This window comes from Microchirus variegatus (genome assembly GCF_963457635.1).
Source record: "Microchirus variegatus genome assembly, chromosome: 5".
Lineage (NCBI taxonomy): Eukaryota > Metazoa > Chordata > Actinopteri > Pleuronectiformes > Soleidae > Microchirus > Microchirus variegatus.
The window spans coordinates 27360379-27386238 of NC_139806.1; the positions used below are offsets into that span (position 1 = coordinate 27360379).

General features: G+C 39.0%; 4 protein-coding genes across 4 annotated transcripts in view; 3 read left to right on the forward strand and 1 right to left on the reverse strand.

Annotated features, from left to right (window-relative positions):
• Nucleotides 1-1154: 1154 nt before the first annotated feature.
• Nucleotides 1155-9002, forward strand: LOC310927826 (lathosterol oxidase-like; the record flags this gene model as incomplete). Its single annotated transcript, XM_083890229.1, has 5 exons — nt 1155-1173; nt 2748-2965; nt 7712-7844; nt 7947-8047; nt 8550-9002. Exons 2-5 carry the CDS (start codon nt 2756-2758, stop codon nt 9000-9002), a joined length of 897 nt encoding a protein of 298 aa, XP_083746355.1. The 5' UTR covers nt 1155-1173; nt 2748-2755.
• Nucleotides 9003-13257: 4255 nt separating this feature from the next.
• LOC310927372 (lathosterol oxidase-like) lies at nt 13258-16571 on the forward strand (the record flags this gene model as incomplete). The annotated part of the gene is made up of 4 exons (XM_083889667.1): nt 13258-13467; nt 15045-15177; nt 15284-15384; nt 16146-16571. 4 exons carry the CDS (start codon nt 13258-13260, stop codon nt 16569-16571), a joined length of 870 nt encoding a protein of 289 aa, XP_083745793.1.
• A 1488-nt stretch (nt 16572-18059) lies between these two features.
• plekhb1 (pleckstrin homology domain containing B1) lies at nt 18060-21053 on the reverse strand (the record flags this gene model as incomplete). Its single annotated transcript, XM_083890062.1, has 6 exons — nt 20956-21053; nt 19933-20085; nt 19740-19842; nt 19610-19649; nt 19147-19237; nt 18060-18193 (listed from the first exon to the last, which is right to left on the reverse strand). The coding sequence occupies exons 1-6, from the start codon at nt 20990-20992 to the stop codon at nt 18060-18062; spliced, it is 558 nt and encodes a 185-aa protein (XP_083746188.1). The 5' UTR covers nt 20993-21053.
• Nucleotides 21054-22373: 1320 nt separating this feature from the next.
• tecta (tectorin alpha) overlaps nt 22374-25860 on the forward strand; it is a 33822-nt gene continuing 30335 nt past the window's right edge. Inside the window, exons 1-3 of the mRNA XM_083889274.1 lie at nt 22374-22436; nt 23624-23694; nt 23933-25418. Of these exons, the coding sequence (XP_083745400.1) occupies nt 25414-25418 (5 nt within the window). The 5' untranslated portion in view covers nt 22374-22436; nt 23624-23694; nt 23933-25413. The remainder of the gene's footprint in view (nt 22437-23623; nt 23695-23932; nt 25419-25860) is intronic.

Genomic DNA, 25860 nt, shown 5'->3' on the forward strand with positions numbered 1-25860 from the left:
TAACTATACGTTTTGTTTTTGTTTTTTTGTGTTTGTTCTAAAATAAACCGTGTATTGGATCATGCCGAATTAAAGAGATGATTTCCGAGCTCAACATGACCTATAACGTTCATTTTCAAAAGAGGCACACGTTTGGTTAATTACCGAATATGTTTAAAATGAGTGTGTTTGTGAATGAAGACTGGTGTCGGCGCAGTGACGGACCACCTTTAGAAAGGCCAAAATCCCGGAAGTGAAAGCCCTATTCATTTTCTCGAACGACTCTTTCAAACGTACACAATTAAGGGGGGTTTTGCGCCAAGACGGAGCTCGAACAGCAGCGAGGTGAATTGTGACCATAAGATATCTGATTCGGAACAAAAACAATGTTGTAAAACGCAAAACCGCCAAAGAAACGAGACTATTTATATAGCTATTTTATGAGTGACTACAGTACGCATCCCATAAACCATTGCGGGTGATAGATTTCCAACAACTTCCGGCTACATTATCGGCTTGTTGGTAATGTAATTCTATCATATATTGTCGTTTGACTTTTGTGTGTGTCGTGAGACAAAACTTGGACGTGGTGTTCACGTAATGTAACGCTGAAAGAAACACCTTTACCGACATGTTAGCGGCTGTAGCAGACATAGCAATCACAAACTAGCAACAAGCGCTGTTACACCTGGGCAGTGTGGGTAGTGTAGTTCTTCCTGTCATAAAGCCATTTAAATGCTTAATTGCGTAATTCATTGATATAACCGCACGGATTTAACGCTTCTATTGCTCCATATGACACCGTTTCACGTCTCCCTTGTTGGGGGTGAGCTTGCATTCAGTTTTTATTACATTATAAATGATAATCAATATCTCTGTGCAGAAAATGAACAGGATTTCTACTTCCGGTACCACTCTGCTATATTGCGCTGTAGATACTGGCGCAGTGGTCAAAGTGCAGATATGCACGTTGAGGCAGATGTGTGTCGTTCTTTCTCTAGCACCATGAGCAGATCCTCCAATTGGCCAATCGGAAATCATAACAACGGTGCCGTGATGAGAAGCTTCTCGCTCATTGGCTGCTCCGGCTGTGATGTCACGGCCCACTCGTCGCTGATTGGTCGCTGGCCTACCTTTACTGTTCACTCACATCTCTTCACTACTTGTATCCGGAACAGGAGCGACACACACAAGGTACAATCATCTCTGAAATTATAGATATAACTGTATTTTTTATGACAAAGTGTCAGTGCTGCAAACTCTTATTTTATAATTAACCCAGGGTTCTTTTTATTCTGGTTTGTGTGACTCAAGTTTACGTGTAAAATCTCCACTAATACGTGCGTGTCTTTACACAGAGTTATTCTGAAGCTCATGGTATATTTGGCTTATTTACTGTCATTATTGCAAATGTTGAAGTTTATTATGGTTAATTTATTTAAAAAACATAAGTTCAACATAACAGTCACAGTTCCACCGCTTCCTTTGGTTAAAAAAGTATTCAAACAGAGATTTTAAGGGATAGGCATTTCTGAGATACTTAACCATCCATCATGAAAAATTCAGACTGAAATGTTATATGCTGACAATAAATAGGTTGTACAACTATTAATGAGTGGCCGACACTGTGATAAAGCACAGTTGGAATGGTCTTTGATTACAGTTTAGTCAAAAAGCTGCAAACTAAGTGAAATAAAAGTATTCATTTCAACCTAAACAAATTAGTCTTTTATACAATTACACATTAACATCCAGCTGTGCATACTAGTAATAATAATAATAATAATCATATTAATAATAGCAATTTAGAATTGTATAGGCTCTGTCATGGCACCAAATGCAGCTTTACAGAATTGTAGAAGGAAACAAAGGACAATAATAGGAATAGTGTGCAAAATAATAATTATAATAATAATAAAAATATGTGGTCTGGTATAAATGTCACAAAAACTTTCAGAAACAAATTCTACTTTCCCCTTAAGTCATTTTCTTTATCTGCCTCTTTATTAATAAGGATTATTTGAACAGATAAGCGACAGAAGGTGGTCTGTCTGGCGTTTACTAATATGCAAACTTTGTTTTTTAAATAAATAAATACTGGTGAAAAAAGACAAAGTCTGTGTGGAAATCTTAAAGGTGAAGTTTATAGTGACATCTAGAGGAGAGGCTGAAATTTACAACAACAAACTGCTCCTCTCCTCACCCCCTCCGTTCCCTGACCGCTATGGTATCCTCAGACGGTCAAATGTCGTCCTCGTTGTCTTTCTCCGTGGTGCGGGTGTACGGTCAGGTACTGGTGTTCCTTTATCCGCTGTAAAATACACTGTGGTCCTCCATTCTATAAGCGTAAAAAGATCCGCTCTCAGCCTCGTCTCGGCGCTCGATTTGTTCTCTCGCGTTTGTCTATACAGGCTCCCGTAGAAACATGGTGTCGTGGCAATGCAACAGCGGCCCGCGACCATGTTATTTTACATGACTTTTGAAACACTACGAAAATGAAACAAAAAATATTATACAGCGACTAGACAATGCAGGAGCACATAATATGTATAAAAAAGTGGATTTTGGGTCATATAAACCCATAAATACGACGCAGTGTCCCTTTAAATCATCCCCATCTGATCCAGATTACAGATTTAAACGTTTTCCACGTTTATTTTAGATGGTAGTAGCTATAAGCATGTCAATCTAAAGTTCTGTACAGTGGATCATAATGCTCTTGTTTTTAAATCGTATAAATAACTTAAAGTCTCTTTTATATTTTACAGATTCAACCATGGATCTGGTTCTGAACGTCGCCGATTATTATGTCCTCACGCCGTATGTGTACCCTGCATCGTGGCCTGAGGATGGCGCCGTGCGGCAGATCCTCAGTCTGCTGGTGCTGACGAACCTCGGGGCTGCCATCCTGTACCTGGGCCTGGGCGCTATCAGCTACTTCTTCATCTTCGACCACAAACTGATGAAGCACCCGCACTTTTTAGAGGTAAGAATCCCTCGGTGTCGTCGTGTAGTGAATGTATTTAAAGGTGCCATATGTAAGAATGTGGCCAAAAATAGTTACTACATTCAAATTCAAAATACCGAGGTCTTTTAGGTTTTGTTTTCTGACGTAACTGGCAACCCGTGGTTGCTTGGCAGCTATGACTCTACTGACTGCAATGCTTGGTAGACGGTGGTAGGTGGCGCCACATGCCAAAACATGATTTCAAAACATAAACATGATTTGCAGTCTGCAAAATATGTTTTTTAATGCAAATATTTTGTCTGTACTGTTGTTGTTGGTGAGTTCAGTTTGTTATATGAACATTATTCCTGAGTCTCTGTGACATATTAGGAGGATTTTATGGCCAGTTGCTTTAGATTTATTACATACAGTGGTATGCAAAAGTTTGGGCACCTCTGTAAATGTCCATGATTTTCCTTTATAAATCATTGGTTGTTTTAATAAGAAATTTCAGTTAAATATATCATATAGGAGACAAACACAGTGCTATTTGAGAAGTGATATAAAGTTTATATGATTTACAGAAAGTCTGCAAGAATTATTTAAACAAAATTAGGCACGTGCATAAATTTAAGCACCACAAAAGAAAAATGTTGTGCATCCTCCTTTTGCAGAAATAACAGCCTCTAAACGCTTCCTATAGCTTTCAAATAGAGTCTGGATTCTGGCGGATGGTATTTTGGACCATTCTTCTTTACAAAACATCTCCAGTTAAGTCAAGTTTGATGGTTTCCGAGCATGGACAGCCCCCTTTAAATCACACCACAAATGTTCAACAATATTCAGGTCTGGGGACTGAGATGGCCATTCCAGAACATTGTATTTGTTCCTCTGCATGAATGCCTTAGTAGATTTTGAGCAGTGTTTAGGGTCGTTGTCTTGTTGAAAGATCCAGCCCTGGCACAACTTCAGCTTTGTCACTGATTCCTGGACATTGTTCTCCAGAATCTGCTGATATTGAGTGGAATCCATGCGACCCTCAACTTTAACAAGATTCCCAGTCCCTGCACTGGCCACACAGCCCCACAGCATGATGGAACCACCACCACATTTTACTGTAGATAGCAAGTGTTCTTTTTCCTCCATGCATAATGCACCTTGTTTTGCCAAATAACTCTATTTTAGTTTCATCAGTTCACATCACCTTATTCCAAATGTGCTTTAGCATACCTCAAGTGAACGATGCACAGTGACACCATCTGCAGCAAGATGATGTTGTAGGTCTTTGGAGCTGGTCTGTGGGTTGACTGTGACTGTTCTCTCCATCCTTCGCCTCTGCTTATCTGAGATTTTTCTTGGTCTGCCACTTCAGGCCTTAACTAGAACTGTGCCTGTGGTCTTCCAATTCATCACAGTTGAAACTGAGAGCTTACATCTCTGAGATAGCTTTCTGTATCCTTCCCCTTAACCATGATGTTGAACAATCATTGTTTTCAGGTCATTTGAGAGTTGTTTTAAGGCTCCCATGTTGCCACTCTTCAGAGAAGATGCAAAGAGGAGAAATGCTTACAATTGGCCCCCTTAAATACCCTTTCTCATGATTGGATTCACCTGTGTGTGGAGGTCAAGGGTCACTGAGGTTACCTTACCATGTTTGAGTTCCAAAAATTAGTGCTAAAGGTATTGAAATCAATCAAATGACACGGGTGCCAAAATGTATGCACATGCCTAATTTTGTTTAAATAATTCTTGCACACTTTCTGTAAATCATATAAACTTTATTTCACTTCTCAATTATCACTGTGTTTGTCTCCTATATGATATATTTAACTGAAATTTCTCATACAAACAACCAATGATTTATAAAGGAAAATCATGACAATTTTTATTTACTTTTGCATACCACTGTAATGCACCTTTAAAGGGCCCATATTGTGCAAAATCAACTTTTTAATCATTTTAGTACTGATATTTGGGACTCAGGGGGCCATACCAGTCCCCAAAATGTGAAAACACAAGACTCAGTCATGTTTTAGTGGTTCCACTTAGTGTAAGTATAGGCGATATAACACGCGATGTTTAAACCATGTTTAAAATTAGGGCTGGGCGATATATCGATATTTACGATATATCGATATATTTTTTAAATGCAATATGGAATTAGACCCTATCGCATATATCGATATAGTTCAAATTAGCGCTGAGATCCTTGCTCCAGACAAGCCGCTGACAGGAGCTCTCTGCACTGCTCCTCTTGCCCCGCCCCTCTTTCATGCACAGAGAGGGGAGGGGCAGGTACAGACACTCCGCTTCACATGGAGAAAGCAGCAACGTCTGCGGAGCGTGCGGAGGAGAGCGTCTGTGTTAGTAAAAGAAAAAGCAGTGGCTCAATCATTTCTAGATGGTTTGGATATAAATCATCAGACGTGCAACAAAACCACGCTATATGTAGGGAGTGCCATAAGCACAATGCAGCCAGTGATGGAAGCAATACGAATATTTTTCACCACTTAAAAACATGGCACAAAGTGCAATATATGCAGAGTGTGTGAAACTGCGTGCTGCAGAAGCCACAGGCGCAAGCCGTCCACAACCCGACAAAACTCCAGACGAGTGGTGTGCAATAACAAAAGCGGTGTCCTTTCACATGGCCAAAGACACGTTAATGAAAAGCTAATGAAAACAATGGACCCGAGATATGGGCTTCCCAGTCGCAACTATTGTGCACGAGAAGCACTGCTGCAAATGTGACCTCAGACAGTCTTGCAAACCGGCTCGCTAACGTCACCCATTTAGCGTTGACCAGCGATATGTGGTCAAGCAGCACGTGACAGCACTACTGTTTATCAAAGTAAAATAAAAGAGGGGGAAATGTTTATTGAGTTGCTGCTCTGTTTCTTGTGCAACTGGTTGAGACTGTACAGATAAGTTAACAAAAACGAAAAGGTAATCTGAAGCTGATTCTTTTATAAGAGAAGAAAATCTGTAATTTTATTTTGAAAAACCATTTATAGGTGTCAAACTAAAACATTTTGATATTGTACTTTTTTCTCATATACACATATTTATTTCAGAAAAAGATTGGCCTATTTTATAGGCTATTTTTATTTAAGATATTTTTTTTATTTAAATGTGCACCTTATGGAGCTTTGATTTTATAAAAGGCACTCCTGTTGCACAGTGTTTATGTTTTCATTTTATTATTATGAGTAGTTTTCAATAAAACTACTCATATTTGGCTTTGACTTTGACTTTGACTGAACATTTCATTTCACAGCTCTCACTTTGCGGAAAAAATATCGAGATATATATCGTATATCGTTATTCAACCAAAATATATCAAGATATGACCTTTGGTCCATATCGCCCAGCCCTACTGTGGATAGTAAGTTAGACCGACACTCCCCTGGAAGCAGTGGGTGTGTGTGTTTACCTTGGTCTCATTCACATGTAAATGACCAGGCACAAAACCGAGCATTCTGAAAAGGTCTGTTTTGGCAGAGTTATTGAACTGCTATTGTGCTTCATCCTTATGATATTTTGACTAAAGCATGACACAGACATGTTCATTAGGGCATCAGGAACTAGTTTAACTTGGGGTAATAGGGTATAATATGGGACCTTTAACACTTTAGCATTAATTGCCCCAAAGGATCCACATCCAGTTAATGGCCTTAATGGCCTCGTTCAACAAATGACCCCCATTTGTTGACTCATTCAAATGGAGCCAACAGCGTTTGTGCTTGTTCTTGACCGAAGGCAACAAGGTGTAAACGGTCTCACCTTTAAAAATAAACATTTACCTCAAATAAAGTGATATGGTAATAAAAAAAAAAAAAAAAACAGGACAGTAAATACACGTCATAGATAGTTTATTATTAACAGACACAGTCTCTGAGTCCAGAAAGTGGTTGATGCTTCACTGGAAATGTGTATTCTCTTGAATGACCACCAGGGGGCAACTCCACTGGTTGGAAATAGAAGTATTGACCGAAATGATATTTTCTTTGTCATTTCCAGAAGTTCTCCATAAACATATAAAACATTGTTTCAGGAAATGTCTTTGACTCTCAAATGCAGTACATATGCCAGGCCTGTGTGTGGCACTGTAACGCCGCTACACCAAAAAGAGACACAAGTTAAAAGAAGGATTACAGACGATAATTTCAAGGATTATTCGATAAATGACTTGGTAGACAAAAAACAAGACATTGTTTCCTGACATTTTATGGACCAAACAAATACTTGGATAATCGAGAAAATAATCATCAGATTAAATAAAGTTTATGAAAATAATCGTTAGGCGCTCTAATTAGACCTAGACCTTCATTGACCTAATTCTTTGGGACAATGTTAAACTTTAAATATTAGTCCCAGTTTGGAAATAAATAACAAACAGGATGCTGCAGTTTATTAGTACAGGAGTAAATATGACGACTGCAACTGAGACACTGAAGGTAAAGATGAAATGAAACCATCAAGGTGCAACGTCCACAACTATCTCCATTAAACTCTGATCACCACGCAACGTTTTATCGCGTTGACACCAGGGTTGTTCAGATGAGAGTCAGGAGTCATAAAAAAGGAAATGCAGTGATTGCACCTCGCTTATTGCACACTTTAATATATGATCTTAGTCCTAAAGAAGACGAATACGCGAACATACGTAAACACAAACTTAAAACAAGTCCAAGAATATTTCTTTAAAGTGCTTTCATGTTGCTTGAGGTACAAAAGAAGAAGAAGATCTGTATTTTAAATGTGTTTTGAATGTTTCCTCCTCAGAATCAGGTTCAGAGGGAGATCAAATACGCGCTGACCTCTCTGCCCTGGATCAGCATTCCCACTGTCGCCTTGTTTTTCGCTGAAGTTCGAGGTTACAGCAAACTGTACGACAGCATCAGTGAATGTCCGCTGGGTACGTTTGTAGATCGTCTGTTAAGAGTAATCGTAAAAGTTTCCGATTATATTTTGGCTGAGTTTCTTGGACTTTGTGTGTTTCTTGTTTTTTTTCTTTTAGGTTGGCTGGGGATTTTTGTGAGTATGATCTCCTTCCTGTTTTTCACCGACATGTGCATCTACTGGATCCATCGCTTCCTGCATCACAAGCGTATTTATAAGGTGAGCACAAGTGCTATTGATTATTGTAGCCATTTAAAACAACAATAATCGTCATATCCGCTGTGAGAAATTTCATATAGTTTACGTTATTGCTTTCAACAAGTGGAATTTTAAAGTCTTTTTCCTGCCATTTTAAGTGCACACCTTTTGACGTAGAGAAAATAATTTTTAACCATTAACTTATGCAGAACATAATGGGCCGGGTTTGTCACGGCTAGCTCAAACATGCTATGACGAGTTTGTTCAAACGTGTAGATTAGCCATTTTTGTTTTTCCAAAAAAGACTTCTGGGTGGGCGGAGCTAATGGAAGTACATTATAAATTAGTTTGGAAACATGAGCGTGTTTGAAATCAGAACAACTATGTGCGACTTAGACACAATAGCAAAAAAATCAAAAATTTAGCATTTATCGCAATTTTGTTCAGTTCAATTCAGGCCTTTTGGCAGAATTGAACTGTAAAAAGTTACCCTCTGGTTTCTTGGTTGTCTCGTTCCAAACAGCTGTTCCACAAGCCGCACCACATATGGAAGATCCCCAGCCCCTTTGCGAGCCACGCCTTTCACCCAGTGGACGGCTTCATGCAGGGACTCCCCTACCACATCTACCCCTTCCTGTTCCCGCTCCACAAGGTCCTCTACTTGGCCCTCTACGTCTTTGTCAACATCTGGACCATCTCCATCCACGACGGCGACTACCGCGTCCCCGGCCTCCTGACGAGCGCCATCAATGGCTCGGCTCACCACACTGACCACCATCTCTTCTTCGACTACAACTACGGCCAGTACTTTACTCTGTGGGACAAACTGGGAGGCTCCTACAGGCACCCGTCGAGTCTCTCAGGCAACGGCCCCCACGATCTGATCAGGAAACTTCAAGCAGAGGGAAAGTTAGGAGATAACGGAGTGAAAACTAACGGACATGCCAAGAGAGGAGTCACTCTGAAAGAGGAGTAACAGTCGGGAATTATAAATAATTGTTGAAAAAATCACAATGTGCTAATCTCATACTGGTACACATAATATATTTAGTGAGTATATTTGCCAAATTCAGCGAGATTCAGCAGGCTGCCATCAAAGGAAGGGACTTATGAGAAGAATGCTGATATTTTCACATCTGTACACGGTAATGAAAACTTATAATAAAACAATAGCCAACACGGAACTCAAAGCGGAAACTGCCAGGTGCTGAGGAAGCTTCTCAGATGTCGCGTTGACAGTTAACAGAAAAAAACATTAGCTACTGTAATTAAATCCATAACAATTTACTTGCTTTGCAACCAAAGGTTGAATTCCTACACTGTAACACATTGCCTGTAACAGCAAGTTACAGGCAAAAAAGTTGCCTGTCGAGTCTTGTAAAACTGATGAAATTACTGTTAAAATAATTACAGTATATTACTGGATATATTTTTTTACAGTGTTTTGCTGTATATAAATTACAGCAATGTATTGTTATGTTATATTAGAAACAACCATTAATTGTATTTTAGTTTACAATATTATTTTGTATTCCATTCAAATTACATGGGTTACCTGGCAACTAATTTTGCCAGTAAATACCTGTTACTTATTCATAATTCAATATCTTATTGTAAAATGTTTCTTTACAGTTAATCTTTGTTTGTCACATTTAGCAAATCAAGCACACTGTGGTTACTGATAATCCAAAATGCATCAACACTACATTAGATCTTCAGCTGTTCAATAAAACAAGAGTCAGTGCTGCAACAAAACAAAACATTTATTAAGAATCAATACAGTGAACGTTGGGTTTTCCTTAAGCAGAGATACAAAACAGAGTAGTTCAACATTGTTGCCTAAAATAAAATAAAACTGTAAAACCCAAATGTGTCCACGCAAACTGAAGCAGAAAAGTGACTTTGTGCAATGCAATACAATGGAACTGCAGGAAGCTGAATAGAAGTAACACCTTATGATATTCATTATGGAAAATGCATCCCCTTCAAGCACATACCTTTGGAGGAATTCCAGGGTGCTTGACGCCTCCTCTACATCAGATTGAACACATAGTAGCACGTGAAAAACGCTGCCATTCCTGCCACAGTATTCTGGTGTGCACCCATGACCACTAGGCCCTCGATGCTCAGCATCCAATTTGCTAGAACATGACCTAAACATAAACAAAGAAGTAAGTGCTACTGTAACATGGCTGTGTTTGGTCCTAATGCATGCCCTCAGATGAGTATCTGACACACAATGAGATGATCAGTGAAAGTCGCTTTCTTGCCAATTTCAAGCTGAAACATGGTTCGGTCTGCAGTATAAGTTGCCATGGTGTTCTAGCCCAAAAAAGATACACACATTGGTCACGCAGAGTCTGTACATTCATTGATAATGTCATATAGTATAGGTATAGATTAAGGTCATACATTTATCAGACTTATCAGTAATATAATAATAATATAAGGCCCTCTAAGGCAGTGTTTCCCAACCCTGGTCCTCAGGGAACGCAGCCATGCCATGTTTTAGATTTTGCCCTGCTCCAAAAAAAATACCTGATTCAGATAAAACATTTTTTTACAAAAGTTGAAACATTATTATTATATATATATATTTATTATTATTTTTTTGAAAACTTTAAATTTTGGAAACATTTTGACAAAAGTAAAAAAAAAAAAACGAAAGTTGAGCTTGATGATTAGCTGACGATTTATTTGTATCAGGTGTTTTTAGAGCAGGGAAACGTGTGAAACATGTAAAACATGGCAGGACAGTGTTCCCTGAGGACCAGGGTTGGGAAACACTGCTCTAAGGCCCGTTGCGACAAGGCAGGCAAAACAAGCAATTGCTAGGGGCCCCGAGCAACGACAAACTGTGTGAGCACCCCTTTGATAGTCAATGCAGTAAAGTGCAATGACACTGTTATCGGGATCCCCCTCAGGGGAGGGGGCCCCTCTCAGTCGTCACTGACAGCAGTCAGGTTCATGATCTCTGCAGCCGGCAAAATACAAAAATTCTGCAGTCATCATGAAGCGGTTATATTATGCATCAGGAAGCCGGAAAAGAAAGAAGAGAGGAAGATGAGGATAAGCGTAAAAAGAAAAGACAGTCTCTATATGAAGGTACAGAGGAAACTCAGTCTACTCCAGACGAGACTTTCAGAATAAGTAAATTAAACCATGCTCTCCGCGCATACTGGTTTAAATAAACAACAAACAAATGAGTTTTGTGCAAACAATTTAAGGTCCTGACTCTTGTCCCAAATATGACAGGCTTCATTCGGTGATTGAAACAAATATATTAACATTGATAAAATGTCTACAGACAGCAGCGCCGCGGGTGCGCGGATGTGTTTTTCCACATTCGAATATTAATTTTCACCTCCGAATATCTTTTTTTTAAACCTATTCGAATATATATTCGAATATAGAATATTCGTTGACAGTCCTACTACACAACCTGCACTCTTTATAGGTTGTTTGTGAACAATGCATCATTTTTCTGCATAAGATGGCAATGTTTTATTTTCTCACTTTGTGATAACTGAAAAACGTGTGTGTGTGTGTTTGTATTTGTGGGTGGGTGTGTGTGTGTGTGTGTGTGTGTGTGTGTGTGTGTTTGTTTGTGTGTGTGTGTGTGTGTGTGTGTGTGTGTGTGTGTGTGTGTGTGTGTGTGTGTGTGTGTGTGTGTGTGTGTGTGTGTGTGTGTGTGTGTGTGTGTGTGTGTGTGTGTGTGTGTGTGTGTGTGTGTGTGTTTGTGTGTTTGTGTGGGTGTGTGTGTGTGTGTGTGTGTGTCTGTGTGTGTGTGTGTGTTCTTGTACTTGCAGCATACTGAGGACCCCTGCGGGGTTTTAACCAACAAAGTGAGGTCATTTTTACGAAATGAGGACATTTTGGCCAGTCCTCACTTTGTTTTCATTGAAATCACTTCCTTAGGTTGTAAACATTAAACGTGTGTGTGTTGGATTTAGTTAGCACTTTTTTTATGTATATTGGATTTTATGGTACGGTGGTGGGTTAGGGTTAGGGTTAGGGTTTTTTAGGGTTTTTTTTGGCAAATGCTCAAAATGTTCATATCCTATGCACAGTATATGCAACAGCAGTATTTTGTAAGTGTGGGTGGACTTAAACTGTATGGATATGCAGTGGTTCCTGTAGGCTTTGTGTGTCTGTGGTGCCCCCCACAGGAGGAGGGTGGGGGGCCTACCTGTCCATTTTGCTTGGGGCCCCCAATCAGCGAGGAGTCGTAGCTGATTGGTCGCTGGCCTACCTTTAAAGTTCACACACATCTCTTGACGCACATCTCTTCACTTCACTGTTCGGGAACAAGAGCGACACACAGGTACAGTAAAATTAACGACATCTGTAATTTTATGACAACGTGTCAGTGCTGTAAACTCTTATTTTATCACTAACCCAGGGTTCTTTTTATTATGGTTTGTGTGACTCAACTTTACGTGTAAAATCTGCACTAATACGTGTGTGTCTTTACACAGAGTTATTCTGTAGCTCATGGTATATTTGGCTTATTTACTGTAATTATTACAAATGTTGAAGTTTATTAAGGTTAGTTTATAAAAAAAAAAAACATAAGTTAAACTTAACAGTCACAGTTCCACAGCTTCCTTTGGTTAAAAAAGTATTAAAACAGAGATTTTAGGAATTCCACACTGACTTTGTCTTTTTTCACCAGTATTTATTTAAAAAACAAACTTAGCGAATTAGTAAATGCCAGACAGACCACCTTCTGTCACTTATCTGTTCAAATAATCCTTATTAATAAATAGTCAGATAAAGAAAATGACTTGAAGATAAAGTAGAATTTGTTTCTGAAAGTGTTTGTGACATTCATCATTCACATCAACTCTGGTAAAACTAGAGTTCAGGCTAAAATGCATTGCGGAGCAGGCACCTAATAATAGTAAAGAACAATAAAATACTGTAAATAGCTTTTAAAAAACTATAGAAACTTAGTTTAAAAAAAAAATACATTACTGTTGGGACCCAAGCGTGTGGCTGTAATGTTATGGCCCCTCTACTGATAAACCATATAAAATTGGAAGACAGACTTTCTTCTGTCTCTTGTTGCTTCTCCTTGTTGCTGCTCCAGGGCCTCTGGCACATGTTTATTTTAGATGGTAGTAGCTATAAGCAGGTCAACCTAAAGTTCTGTATAGTGGATCATAATGCTCTTGTTTTTAAATCGTATAAATACCTAAACGTGTCTTTTATGTTTTACAGATTCAACCATGGATCTGGCTCTGAACTCCGCCGATTATTATGTCCTAACGCCGTATGTGTACCCTGCATCGTGGCCTGAGGATGACGCCTTGCGGCAGATCCTCAGTCTGCTGGTGCTGACGAACATCGGGGCTCTCATCCTGTACCTGGGCATGAGCTCCATCAGCTACTTCTTCTTCTTTGACCACAAACTGAAGAAGCACCCGCAATTTTTAGAGGTAAGAATCCCTCGGTGTCGTCGTGTAGTGAATGTATTTAACACTTGTTTATGTTACTCGTCGTGTCATTAGTGGCTGTCCAGCATTAATTGCCCCAAAGGATCCACATCCAGTTAATGGCCTTAATGGCCTCGTTCAACAAATTTGTTGACTCATCATTCAAATGGAGCCAACAGCGTTTGTGCTTCTGTTCTTGGCCCAAGGCAACAAGGCAACAAGGTGTAAACTGTCACACCTTTAAAAATAAACATTTACCTCAAATAAAGTGAAGTGTTCATTTCGAAAAAGAAAAGACCTACAATAAAGTAAAAACATGTCATAGATAGTTTGTTATTAACAGACACGAAGTGCAAACTTGTATACAATCACTGTGAGTTCCCATTTTTGGTACCGAGACACAAGTTAAAAGAAGGATTACAGACAATAATTTCAAGGATTATTCAACGACTATTAAGTGATTACTAAATTAAGTATTTTGATAAAAGATTATTCTGATATAAATCATTCAAACCGGAAAAATTGGTAGACAAAAAACAAGACATTGTTTCCTGACATTTTATGGACCAAACAAATACTTGATTAATCGAGAAAATAATCATCAGATTAAATAAAGTTTATGAAAATAATCGTTAGGCGCTCTTATTAGACCTAGACCTTCATCGACCTAATTCTTTGGAACAATGTTAAACTTTAAATATTAGTCCTAGTTTGGAAATAAATAACAAACAGGATGCTGCAGAGTATTAGTACAGGAGTAAATATGACGACTGCAACTGAGACACTGAAGGTAAAGATGAAATGAAACCATCAAAGTGCAACAACTATCTCCATTAAACTCTGATCACCACGCAACGTTTTATCGCGTTGACGCCAGGGTTGTTCAGATGAGAGTCAGGAGTCATAAAAAAGGAAATGCAGTGATTGCACCTCGCTTATTGCACACTTTAATATATGATCTTAGTCCTAAAGAAGACAAATACGCAAACAACACGCTTCACGCCTGGACAAACTAATAAGGAAGGCAGGCTCTGTTGTAGGCCCAGAACTGGACAGTCTGACATCCATAGCTGAGCGACGCACACTCAACAGGCTCCTGTCCATCATAGACAATCCACACCATCCACTACACAGCACCATACACAAACAGAGGAGCAGCTTCAGTGACAGACTGCTGTCAATGTCCTACTCCACAGATAGACTGAGGAGATCATTCCTCCCCCATGCCATCAGACTCTTCAATCTACATCATACATGACACATACACGCAAGCACACATGTACATGTTCATCTCATTCTTTTTAACGTCTTTATATTTTTTATATATTTTTTCTTTTTTCTTTTTATACATATGTTTCAGTTTATATTTAGACTGTACATATAATTGCATGCCTCTTATGTTTCTATCTTGTAACATATTCTGGAGCTGCTGAACTGTGAATTTCTCTGTGAGATGAATAAAGTATCTATCTATCTATCTAACATACGTAAACACAAACTTAAAACAACTCCCACGAATACTTCTGGAGAAGAAGAAGGAGATCTGTATTTTAAATGTGTTTTGAATGTTTCCTCCTCAGAATCAGATTCAGAGGGAGATCAAATCCTCGCTGACCGCTCTGCCCTTGATCAGCATTCCCACTGTCGCCTTGTTTTTCGCTGAAGTTCGAGGTTACAGCAAACTGTACGACGACGTCAGTGAAAGTCCGCTGGGTACGTTTGTAGATCGTCTGTCAAGAGTCATCGTAAAAGTTTCCGATCATATTTTGGCTAAGTTTCTTGGTCTTTTTTGTGTTTTCTTGTTTTGTTTTTTTTTAAGGTTGGCTGGGGATTTTTGCGAGTATGATCTCCTTCCTGTTATTCACCGACACGTGCATCTACTGGATCCATCGCCTCATGCATCACAAGCGTATTTATAAGGTGAGCACAAGTGCTATTGTTTATTGTAGCCATTTAAAACAACAATAATCGTCATATCCACAGTGAGAAATTTAATGTAGTTTACGTTATTGCTTTCAAAAAGTGGAATTTTAAACTCATTTTCCTACCATTTTAACGTCAACTTTGTCAGAGTGCTGAGGCCACACCTTTTGACGTAGAGAAAATCCTTTTTAATCATTAACTTGTCCAGAACATATGGGCTGGATTTGACGCGGCTAGCTCAAAATGTGTAGATTAGCCATTGTTGTTTTTCCAAAATGTCCGACTTCTGGGTGGGCGGAGCTAATTGAAGTACATTAGAAATTAGTTTGGAAACATGAGAGCGGTTAAAATCTATGTAACCATGTGCGAGTTAGACACAATAGCAAAACAATTGAAAATGTAGCATTTATCGCAATTTTGCCCACTTTTTCTCTGGTCAAAAAATCAGAGACAATTACTCAAGCCGGACACACTCACCAAATTTCTTTCCAATCCGACAACTTTTATCTGACCATGACTCGACTTCTGCGGGTTCACGCTCTAGGCCACGATCACATTTTTCGCCGACCCGATCTCCATGCCGAATTCCAAGTGTTTTTATTCAGGTCTACCCCATCAAAAATGAGCGTAACTTCAACGTAAAATAATAATCTCAACAGGAACAATAGGTTCCTCTCTGTGAGGATAAACGGGCCTTTTGGCAGAATTGAACTGTAAAAAGTTACCCTCTGGTTTCTTGGTTGTCTCGTTCCAAACAGCTGTTCCACAAGCCGCACCACATATGGAAGGTCCCTTCCCCCTTTGCGAGCGTTGCCTTTCACCCAGTGGACGCATTCATGCAGGGACTCCCCTACCACATCTACCCCTTCCTGTTCCCGCTCCACAAGGTCCTCTACTTGGCCCTCTACTTCTTAGTCAACATCTGGGGCATCTCCATCCACGACGGCGACTACCGCGTCCCCGGCTTCCTGACGAGCGTCATCAATGGCTCGGCTCACCACACTGACCACCATCTCTACTTCGACTGCAACTACGGCCAGTACTTTACTCTGTGGGACAAACTGGGAGGCTCCTACAGACACCCGTCGGGTCTCTCGGGCAACGGCCCCCACGATCTGATCAAGAAACTTCAAGCAGAGGGAAAGTTAGGAGATAACGGAGTGAAAACTAAAAAAGAGGAGTAACAGTTGAAAATGATCACAATGTGCTAATCTCATGCTGGTACACATAATATTTTGAGTCAGTATATTTGCCAAATTCAGCGAGATTCAGCAGGCTGCCATCAAAGGAAGGGACTTATGAGAAGAATGCTGATATTTTCACATCTGCGTTTGTACGCGGTAATGAAAACTTATAACAAAACAATACACGGAACTCAAAGCGGAAACTGCCAGGTGCTGAGGAAGCTTCTCAGATGTCGGATTGACGGTTAACACAGAAAAAAACATTAGCTACTGTAATTAAATCCATAACGATTCACTTGCTTTGCAACCAAAGGTTGAATTCCTAGGTTAAAAAATTACCAGAAGTTGCCTTTAAATGTGAAACTGTATTCTGGGGGTATTTATACTATATTCTTGTAAGAAACTAAGCATGCAGCGTTTGTGTAGGAGACGGAAATCTATTTTTAGAGTTATTTCTATTTGTAATAAGGTGAAGGTGTATTCTTTGTTGTTTGTTTTGATTAGGATAGTGTTTATTTTATGTGGTCATATGGAGTAGGGGCAGAGCTACAGTGGCCGACGGGCAAACGCCCTGCAAACCCCAAAACACCAGCAAATAAGAAAACGCCAGCAAATAATGACTCACTCGCAGTGTTGGGCAAAAACTTTTTTTTTAATTAATTTTATTTAAACTTTTCCAGTACACATATACACATATACAAAATACCTCAAAGGGAATATAAAATTGCATCTCGTCATTTAGAAAGGATACCTCGATTGTAACCTTGCCTTTGTTGCCTTGTTGTGATTGATTTGTTTTCACTGTTATATTTATTCTCAACAAAGCCTTGTAGATTTTATTTAGTTTAGTTTAGTTTTGATAAATAGATCGAGGAGATGCAATTTCATATTCCCTTTGAGGTATTTTGTATATGTGTATATGTGTACTGGAAAAGTTTAAATAAAGAAAGTTTTGGCCCAACAACGCGAGTCAACAGGTTGGTCGAAGAGCTGCACGACAGCGCCCCCACAGACCCGGAGCACTTCCGTTTTGTTATTTGCTGGCGTTTTGTTATTTGCTGGCGTTTTCTTATTTGCTGTTGTTTTGGGGCTTGCAGTGCGTTTGCCCCTGTCGGCCACCGTACTACGTAGCAGGTCACCTGCACCGGGGCGTATATCAATGTAATGTGTGCACCTGTTCATGTCCTTTTGTTTGTGTGTGTGAGAGAGGCGGGTGAGCTGGGTCACCGTATTTTTTGTTGACCACTATTTATCTTGTTGTATTAAGTTGTGCGCCTTTTCTCATGGTTTGATTGTCTTTTTATTCAATAAATCTTCAACTTAATTGATGAATCTCAGTGGATTATTTGAACAAGCGCGTCGGACAATCAGGCCCATCCTCAGTCCCTCAGTGACAACAAAAAAACGGCATTAATCAAGATCGAGAGGATTTAATAGATGAAGGAAAACGCTTTTGCGCTGTGTCAAAAATCGCCTCAGGACATCGTCTCAGCAGAAAAACACGGGCATCCAGAGAAAGGATCGCATTGCTGCTCCTGCTGCCATGCCTCCCACTAATCCCAGCGCTAGATGCTCCATCACGTCACCGAACGGGTCCCTCTGCACGACCACGTGATGACCGCCTTGGAGAAATCACAGAGTAAAGGCGAGTGAAATGTTTGTCGAGATATACGAGCAAGCTTATTTTAAAACTGGTAAAACCTCCTGTATTCGCTCCCTTGCATTTCTTGTCCAAACAATGGCAAAGTTTGCACTGCACACAAGTTGCGCGTGCTAAAATAAACAGCAACTTTTTGCCACATTTAGCTAAGAAAACATGTGAATTGTTAGTTTTGACCAGATTTACAGATTTATTTGTGAATTTTGTGATATTTACTTCGCTTGTGAAAATATAATTTCAATGTTTAATCTGAATAAAAAATCTAAATCTAAATGTTAAATCTAAATGCTAAATATAAATGTTTCGTTTGAAACTAAATATTTAGCTAATATGCAAATTCACACTGCCGGTAACCGGATGTACCAAAATAAAAGCTCGAGGAGGTCAGGCTGTGTTTATGCAATCAAATAACGAATTCAAACCACCCTAGCGGGGGAAATAAACTTTGCTAAATGTGGCAAAAAGTTGCTGTTTATTTTAGCATGCGCAACTTTACAGCTAAAAAACATGTGAATTTTTTTGTTAGTGTCATGTTAGTTTTGACCAGATTTACACCAATATTTGTGAATTTGGTGATATTTACTTGTGATATTTACTCTTGTGAAAATAAACTGGTGTCCCGAGTGAGTCACCTACCAGGTTTGAAACCCGCCAAGCGACCCTTGTGCGATTAAGAGACACTGTACACACAGGTGTGTACTTTCAACAAAGAGCCTTCAAGCGTCTCATTTACTCCCGTAGTTGCTATGGTAACACACCTCCAGGACAAAGGGAAGTGGGGGTGGCGTCTATATCTGTCGCATTTTCACTGATATCGCTTGCATTTCTTGTCGAACCGTTGGACAGTTTTGCAATTAACTGACATACATTCTCTGAATTAGGGTTAGGGTTGAGAGACTAGAAACATCGACATACCTGGTCCTGCTCCGGGTGTGATGTATACGGTGTGATATCTGTTGATGGGGACAGCCTGGTAGGAGTCATCGTAAGGGTCGTACGTGAATACCTGAAATGAAGAAATGAATGTCGTTTTTTTTACGATGAAATAGAATTTGAACAATCGCATACCGAGAACATAAAGCTATTCATATTTCAGCCCTTTATGAAGAACGTGGCAGGAGCTGGATGGTGTCTCATTGTCTCAATGTTCTCCGTCTAACCTTTTTCATAAAGATTACCCCAAGGTCAATCAATTGTCAAATAGTGGACGCCATGGGAGAAGCCGTTCTTACAAGATGTCTTCTCCCATCTCTTTGTGCACATACGTACTGTAAATTGGACATTTCTAAATGGGTACGATGAAGGAAATGTAAGTATTGTCCAATCGACCAAGCTTTCTAGGGTTGACCACACGTCATGAACTTGGATCACAACTCACCGGGTTTCTCCTGGTCTCCAGCAGGGTCAGTTTCCACGCTCTGGAAAGGAATTGAACAGAGATGAAGAGATGATGCGCAGATGTGAAGAAAAGGGCAGAGCAGACACAGAGTTGACGCGAGAGCACCTACAAGCAGTCGTCTTCACTGTTGGCACACAGGTTGGCCGTGGAGCCGTCTCTCAGCTGAACCACGATGAGATTTTCCCTGGGATTGCTCTCTGGTGGAGTCACATCTGCAGCCGAGAACAAGTTATTAACCAGTAACCCTCATGTGAATAACCTGGTGATCGATTTCATAAAAAGTCATCTCATGTGTTGTGTACCTCCACACTCCAGGCCGGACCGCACGTCCACACACGTGGTCTTGAGGCTGACCCGGTGCTCCAGCTCCCGCCTGCTGTCGCTCTTGTAGAAGCAGAGGCTTCCGTCGATCCAGAGGTCGCACCAGTTCAGCTTCCAGCGTTTGAGGACGGAGGCTAAAGAGGTGAAGGATGATCACGAGGCATCATATCACCTTCTGACATCTTGTTAGGTCGATATCTCATACCTCCTACATCTGCAGCCATGCATGCACTCGATGCATAAATCAATGCTGCGTAATGTAATGTTTGTCTGACCTTTGTGTAATCCTTTATACTTTATACCTGCGGATATTCATGCATCGTGTCTCTTGTGTTTCCTTTCTTCAAGGACAGATGATGAGCAAAAACGTCTCCATATAGGACCGTACATGCTCCTAGGCTTTGAGAAAATGGATGGATGGGATGTTGAAGTGTGAAGAGGGTATTTATTGACCCCGTTCCTAGAGTGCACCTTATTTTATTTATGTGTTTTGCAATAATAGTAATTTAAAAAAAAATCATATTTATCTTGTCTAAATCAGCTGATCTGAGAGAGAGGGTCTGTCCCAATAAACGTCTTAAAATTGCAAAGCTCTCGTTAATCAGTTCACATTTTTATCATCGTTTATATGACATTTTGGGATCAACGAGTGTCATCACCATGAAAGCTGCGTAAACTTGTGTGAGTGTGTGTTGCACACCGACCTTGGTTAGCAAATTAAAGACATGATCAGGGGTAAGTAATCAGATTATGAAAGGCCATTTCATAACAGTTACACGTTTCCCTCTCTATAAAATTCTGCTTTTTCAAAAAATATCCAATGACACAAGCCTTGGTGTCTGTTTTCAACGGTTATTTCCTCATAAAAACGAACCAAAGATCCTCTCGGTACCAAAGAATGATCCATAGTTGTTCAACGTGTTATCCCATGATAGCCATTAGAAACCAAAATAATCATTGTGACCATTTCAAAAAGGCAACAATCCTCCATATACATCACTCACTTTGTCTCCACAGCCATCCTGACCTCAGCAGCACCATGTTTAGATGATGTCCAAAAAGAGATATACTCTAGTTTGTGTTTGTTTGGAATCTTCTGTCCTGCTGGGTTTTATTCCCGGTTGGATTAGTCCACACTGACTCACAGGATCATTCTGGATTAGGAAAGGCCACACCCTCTCTTCTTGTGTTGTCCTCCTGGTACTTTCTGGACCGTGTTCTCGTTTCTGACCCCTGCTTTTACAGTAGTTTGATGCCCTTATTGCACGATCGACAAAACAAAACAAAACTTGCCAGTGAGCCTTGTCTCATCCAGCCAGGTGAACACCTCTAACATGCTCGCACAGGTTAATCCCAGCACTGAAATAACGACGAGGATTAACCTGAGTAGACAGGTCAGTTATAACAGAGTACCATCCATAAACAAGACAAACATCTTTATATTTGATTGTAGTGACTTGTATTAATATTACATATAATAATAAATACTATATAATAATAATAATAATAATGATAATAAAAATATTATAATACTTTTTTATTGTTTTATATTATTATAATAATAAAAATCATGATGCTACCGTTTTTGTTTATTTCGACCAGATTTGACCAGTTTTTTCTCATTTGTTTTATTTTTTCAGCTATTTTAGTCATAAAACAAGACTGAAACAAAGTCAAGAGCAGAGTTTTTAAATCCCAACTTCCTCTGTTGTCTGTGGGAATGAGACGTGTATCTCAGATCCACTGTCTGATGATGACACATTTAGCTCTGGAAATAAGTATATATTTATATAGATATATATTTTTAAACTATATTTTTTGGGTGAAGTTGCCCCTTAAGGTTTAAACATTGTTATTGTTTTATAGTTTGTATATATATATATATATATAATTGTTTTTATATTGTCTCCTTTGTTTTATGTGCCATGTTTTTATTTATTGTATTGTTAAGCACTTTGTCCCAGCTATAGCTGCCTAAAGCGCTCTATAAATAAAGTTGAGTTGAGTTTAGCCATCTTGTGCCATCTTGTGGTTGGCAGTGAGTACTGCATTCGAAACAATGTAGAACCTTTATGTTGAGGCTGTTATTTCGACTAAATGATTTAATGAATTGCTGTTATAAATAAATAATAATAATAAATAATTACTGAAATGTGTCATTAGTTCATTAAAATTGGAATTAAATACAGAAATGTCTTATAATAATTTCAGAAGGAAAAAAGTAAATGCATTCCAGGAATTCCAATGGGCCCTCACACCACGCAGGTGTTTAATAAATAATTTCAATCAAACAAACAAACAAACGAAGACATTCACACAAGTACATTAAAACACGAGCGTTTAAAAAAAATAAGAAAAATTAAAAAAAACAATAACAACGGGCATTTAAATAACGTCATTTCCGGAAGTGGGCGTGTTTAAAATGGTCAACTCGATGAAAATAACAAAAACAAACACTACTACGCCAAGGGGTTCAGGGGAAATGGTGAGTGCAGATGTTTAAAAATATACATGATATCAGTTAGAAAACACACTGTTAGTGGACGTGTTTCGCATGTCATGGTATCGTCGTGGTATCATGACAATGACGAAAACGGCTGCATTTAACTGACAAGTTGTGACGTGGAGCACACTTTATGTCAAGGTTGTCAGACTGAGTGCCGTCCTTCGCTTCTGTGGAAACGATAAATCGATTAAAAAAAAACTGCGGCTGCCAAACGTGTCGACTCTCGGCTTGTTTTTGTTGTCGTTGGCCTTTTCACGGGCAACAACCAGAACGCTGGCATAAACGAGTGCACCTGGCGTGCCCTTTGTCGAAGACGCGAACAATGTTTCGCGGAACCTCGTCGAAAAACTCGCTTGTTTAAGACGTCCTTGCTCGTCGTCGTGTACATACACTGTATACAATGCGACTCTCAAGCCTTAATTAAACAACATGAGTTGCCATTAAATTCGGCACTAATTACACGTTCATTGAAGTTATGTAGTAGCACAGAAAACCTTGGAAATCTGTCAACAAACCCTTTCGCGGAACCCCATTGAAAATGCATCTTATTTAAGACAACATTGCCTGGAACCATATGTTAAATACCGGAAACAGTAAAACCTTCGAGTCTTTATGAATGTTAGTGTTTTAATGTTAATTTCGGCTTTGGTTATATTTCAATGTACGCTACGTAGTACCGTAGAAACCCGTCAGTGTATAAGTTTGACTGTTGACCGAACTTTATTTACAAAATCTGCATATACATGACATGTTTGTCACCGTGTGTGTGAATCGTGTTTGAATAATATACAAAAATAAGAAATAATTAAGAGAAAACCTTTCAAATTATTATTTTTTGCATATGGAATGAAACCCGTCAGTGTATAAGTTTGACTTTTCACCTAACTTTATTTAAAAAATCTCTATATACATGACATATTTGTCACCTTGTGTGTGAATCGTGTTTGAATAATATACAAAAATAAGAAATAATTAAGAGAACACCTTTCAAATTATTATTTTTTCATATGGAATGATTTGTCAGCATATGACCAAAGGGATTATCAGTAGGAACAAAGGTAACTTTATATAGGCAGGTTGAATAGATGGTTTTATCTCTAATAAAAGCATCTATTCAACCGGTGCCAGTGTGACATATGCTTACCAGACCTTTTTTTTTTTTAAAGAAAAAAGGACAAAGAATACAAAAACTCATCCTCTGCAAAAACCAATTGTCTTCAGTTTTCTTGCCTCTCAGGTATTGTCACCCTCATAAAACAAGTTTGACTACTTATTTCGTGGAATTTATGTTGATTATGTAATCTTTTCGCTGACAAATAATTGCCAGTCATGAGCATCGTTGGGTGTCGGATGATGATATTTAATTTTTTTAATGATTGCTTGTTCATTTGTCTTGCCCTTTCTGCTGTTTTGAACCTCGCAATTTTCATTTCATCAAAGTTCTTATTGACTGTGTGTGTGTGTGTGTCTCACAGGACGAGGAGGGCATGTGATCTGAAGTGTTGCTGAAAACACGGCTCTCTCCTTTGGTCTGCTCGAGATCAGAGGTAAGAAACAGAGGATCCGTGAAACGGGAAACTGTCTACGACAGGAACATCAAACAAGCTCTGGAGGCAGTGTGCAGCTCAGGCGTGGGTGGGTTTTTGTTTTTTTTTTGTTGGCAAAAACGCCACCTCAGGTGAGCTGAGATGATCAGATTATCAGATGATCAGACCACATGTGTCTGAAAATGATAGGACCGATCAGTCTGTGTGTGATCTGATGATCACCGTTCAGAAACAGAAAGCTGGTTATTATTTTGTATATTCATGAATAATGAATGAATCATTCATTAAACAGGACTATTATTAGACTGCTATTATTTATTACCTGCACTGCTGCTTCTGATGTTGGCCTGAAGCAAAGTTTGTTGTCAGTTAGATGCCAAAACTGACAGAAATTGTAATAATAATAAGGGTTTCAACAAACTGTTGATCATTAAATGATATCCCAGAAAAAAATAATTAAAATGGAATAATTTTGGGACGTTTGCGATCATTTTCAGGTCTGGGAAACACATTGTCTGACATTTTACGGACCAAATAACCAATCGATAGTTCACTAACCAGTCGATCAATTCTGAAAGTAATAATAAGTTGTAGCCCTAATCCTTAATATAGCAATAAAGAGTTTCAATATTTTATATCACATATATTAAATACATTATGAAACTCAAATATATTCATGCTATGAAACAGAAAAAGCAGCAGGTCCAGAGTGATTGATTGATTATTGAAGTACTTTGTGATTAATATTGTCATGACTTTGCTAATTGTTTCAGCAGCAGAGAGAATGAGCTCTCAGTGTGAACAGGTGGTGCAGCAGCCTCACTATATAACGTGCATTAGTGTCAGTTATGCACCTGCTCGCGTCAGTGCGACTTCTCTTCTCAGGTTTCTGCTCCTGTGTCGTGCGTGTGATGTTGATACGGGACCAAACAAGGAGAAAAGTTAATTATTACAACTGTAAACCAACAGCAATCGTCTCCTCTCACTTTATTTCAAGGTTTTAATGTAAAGACACCAAAACGCAGCAATGAATTTACTGCGTGGTATGAAAGTAACTGTTGTAATTGCACCATAGAACTCTGTTATTGATGCAAAAAAAAAAAAAGATGACATGAACTCGGCCACTGCAGTTTATTTTTAGTCTGTGTCACGTGTCAATGATACTGGTGCCTTAAAAACAAACTCTAAATATAGTCCTCATGAAATAAATGACATCCTCATGAAGTGACAATTACACAGAGTCACTGTGAGATTAGAGATATAAGAGGAGCCAAGTCAGCTTTATGGAAGCGACTATTATGGACCGCTGTGTTGTTAGAGTAGCCCACAATGGACAAACTAAAACACCTTTTGAGTTCTGATGCTAACTGAAGGCTACATAGATTCTCCAAAGCAGTTGAAAGGGAAGTATGAGGTGAGGGATTTTCAGCTCAGCAGTAAATGTTGCAACACGCTGTACCTTCAACAGATTATTAGATTATTAGATAGATTATTTGACTACTAAATTATGAATTCATTATTTGCACCTTAGATGAGGCTTTAGCAGTTTTGTTATACCTGAAGCAAACTGTTCCTGTCATTAAAGGATTTCTATTCTATTCTATTATTAGTTGTCTATTTTGATCATCAGTTAGTGGCTTTCTGTGTTCGATTTTTTTATTTGTATTTTAACATAATTATGTAACTATATCGATAACCGATAAAGAAAACCGTACGATAACGATGCATAAGGAGGAAAGAAGGTTTTACCTTCTTAATTGTGAATATTTTCATTTTTGTTTTAAACTTGAATATCTTTGTTTTGGTTCAGGAAACATTTAATAATGTTTCACAGTGTTCTGACTTTTTATGCATCT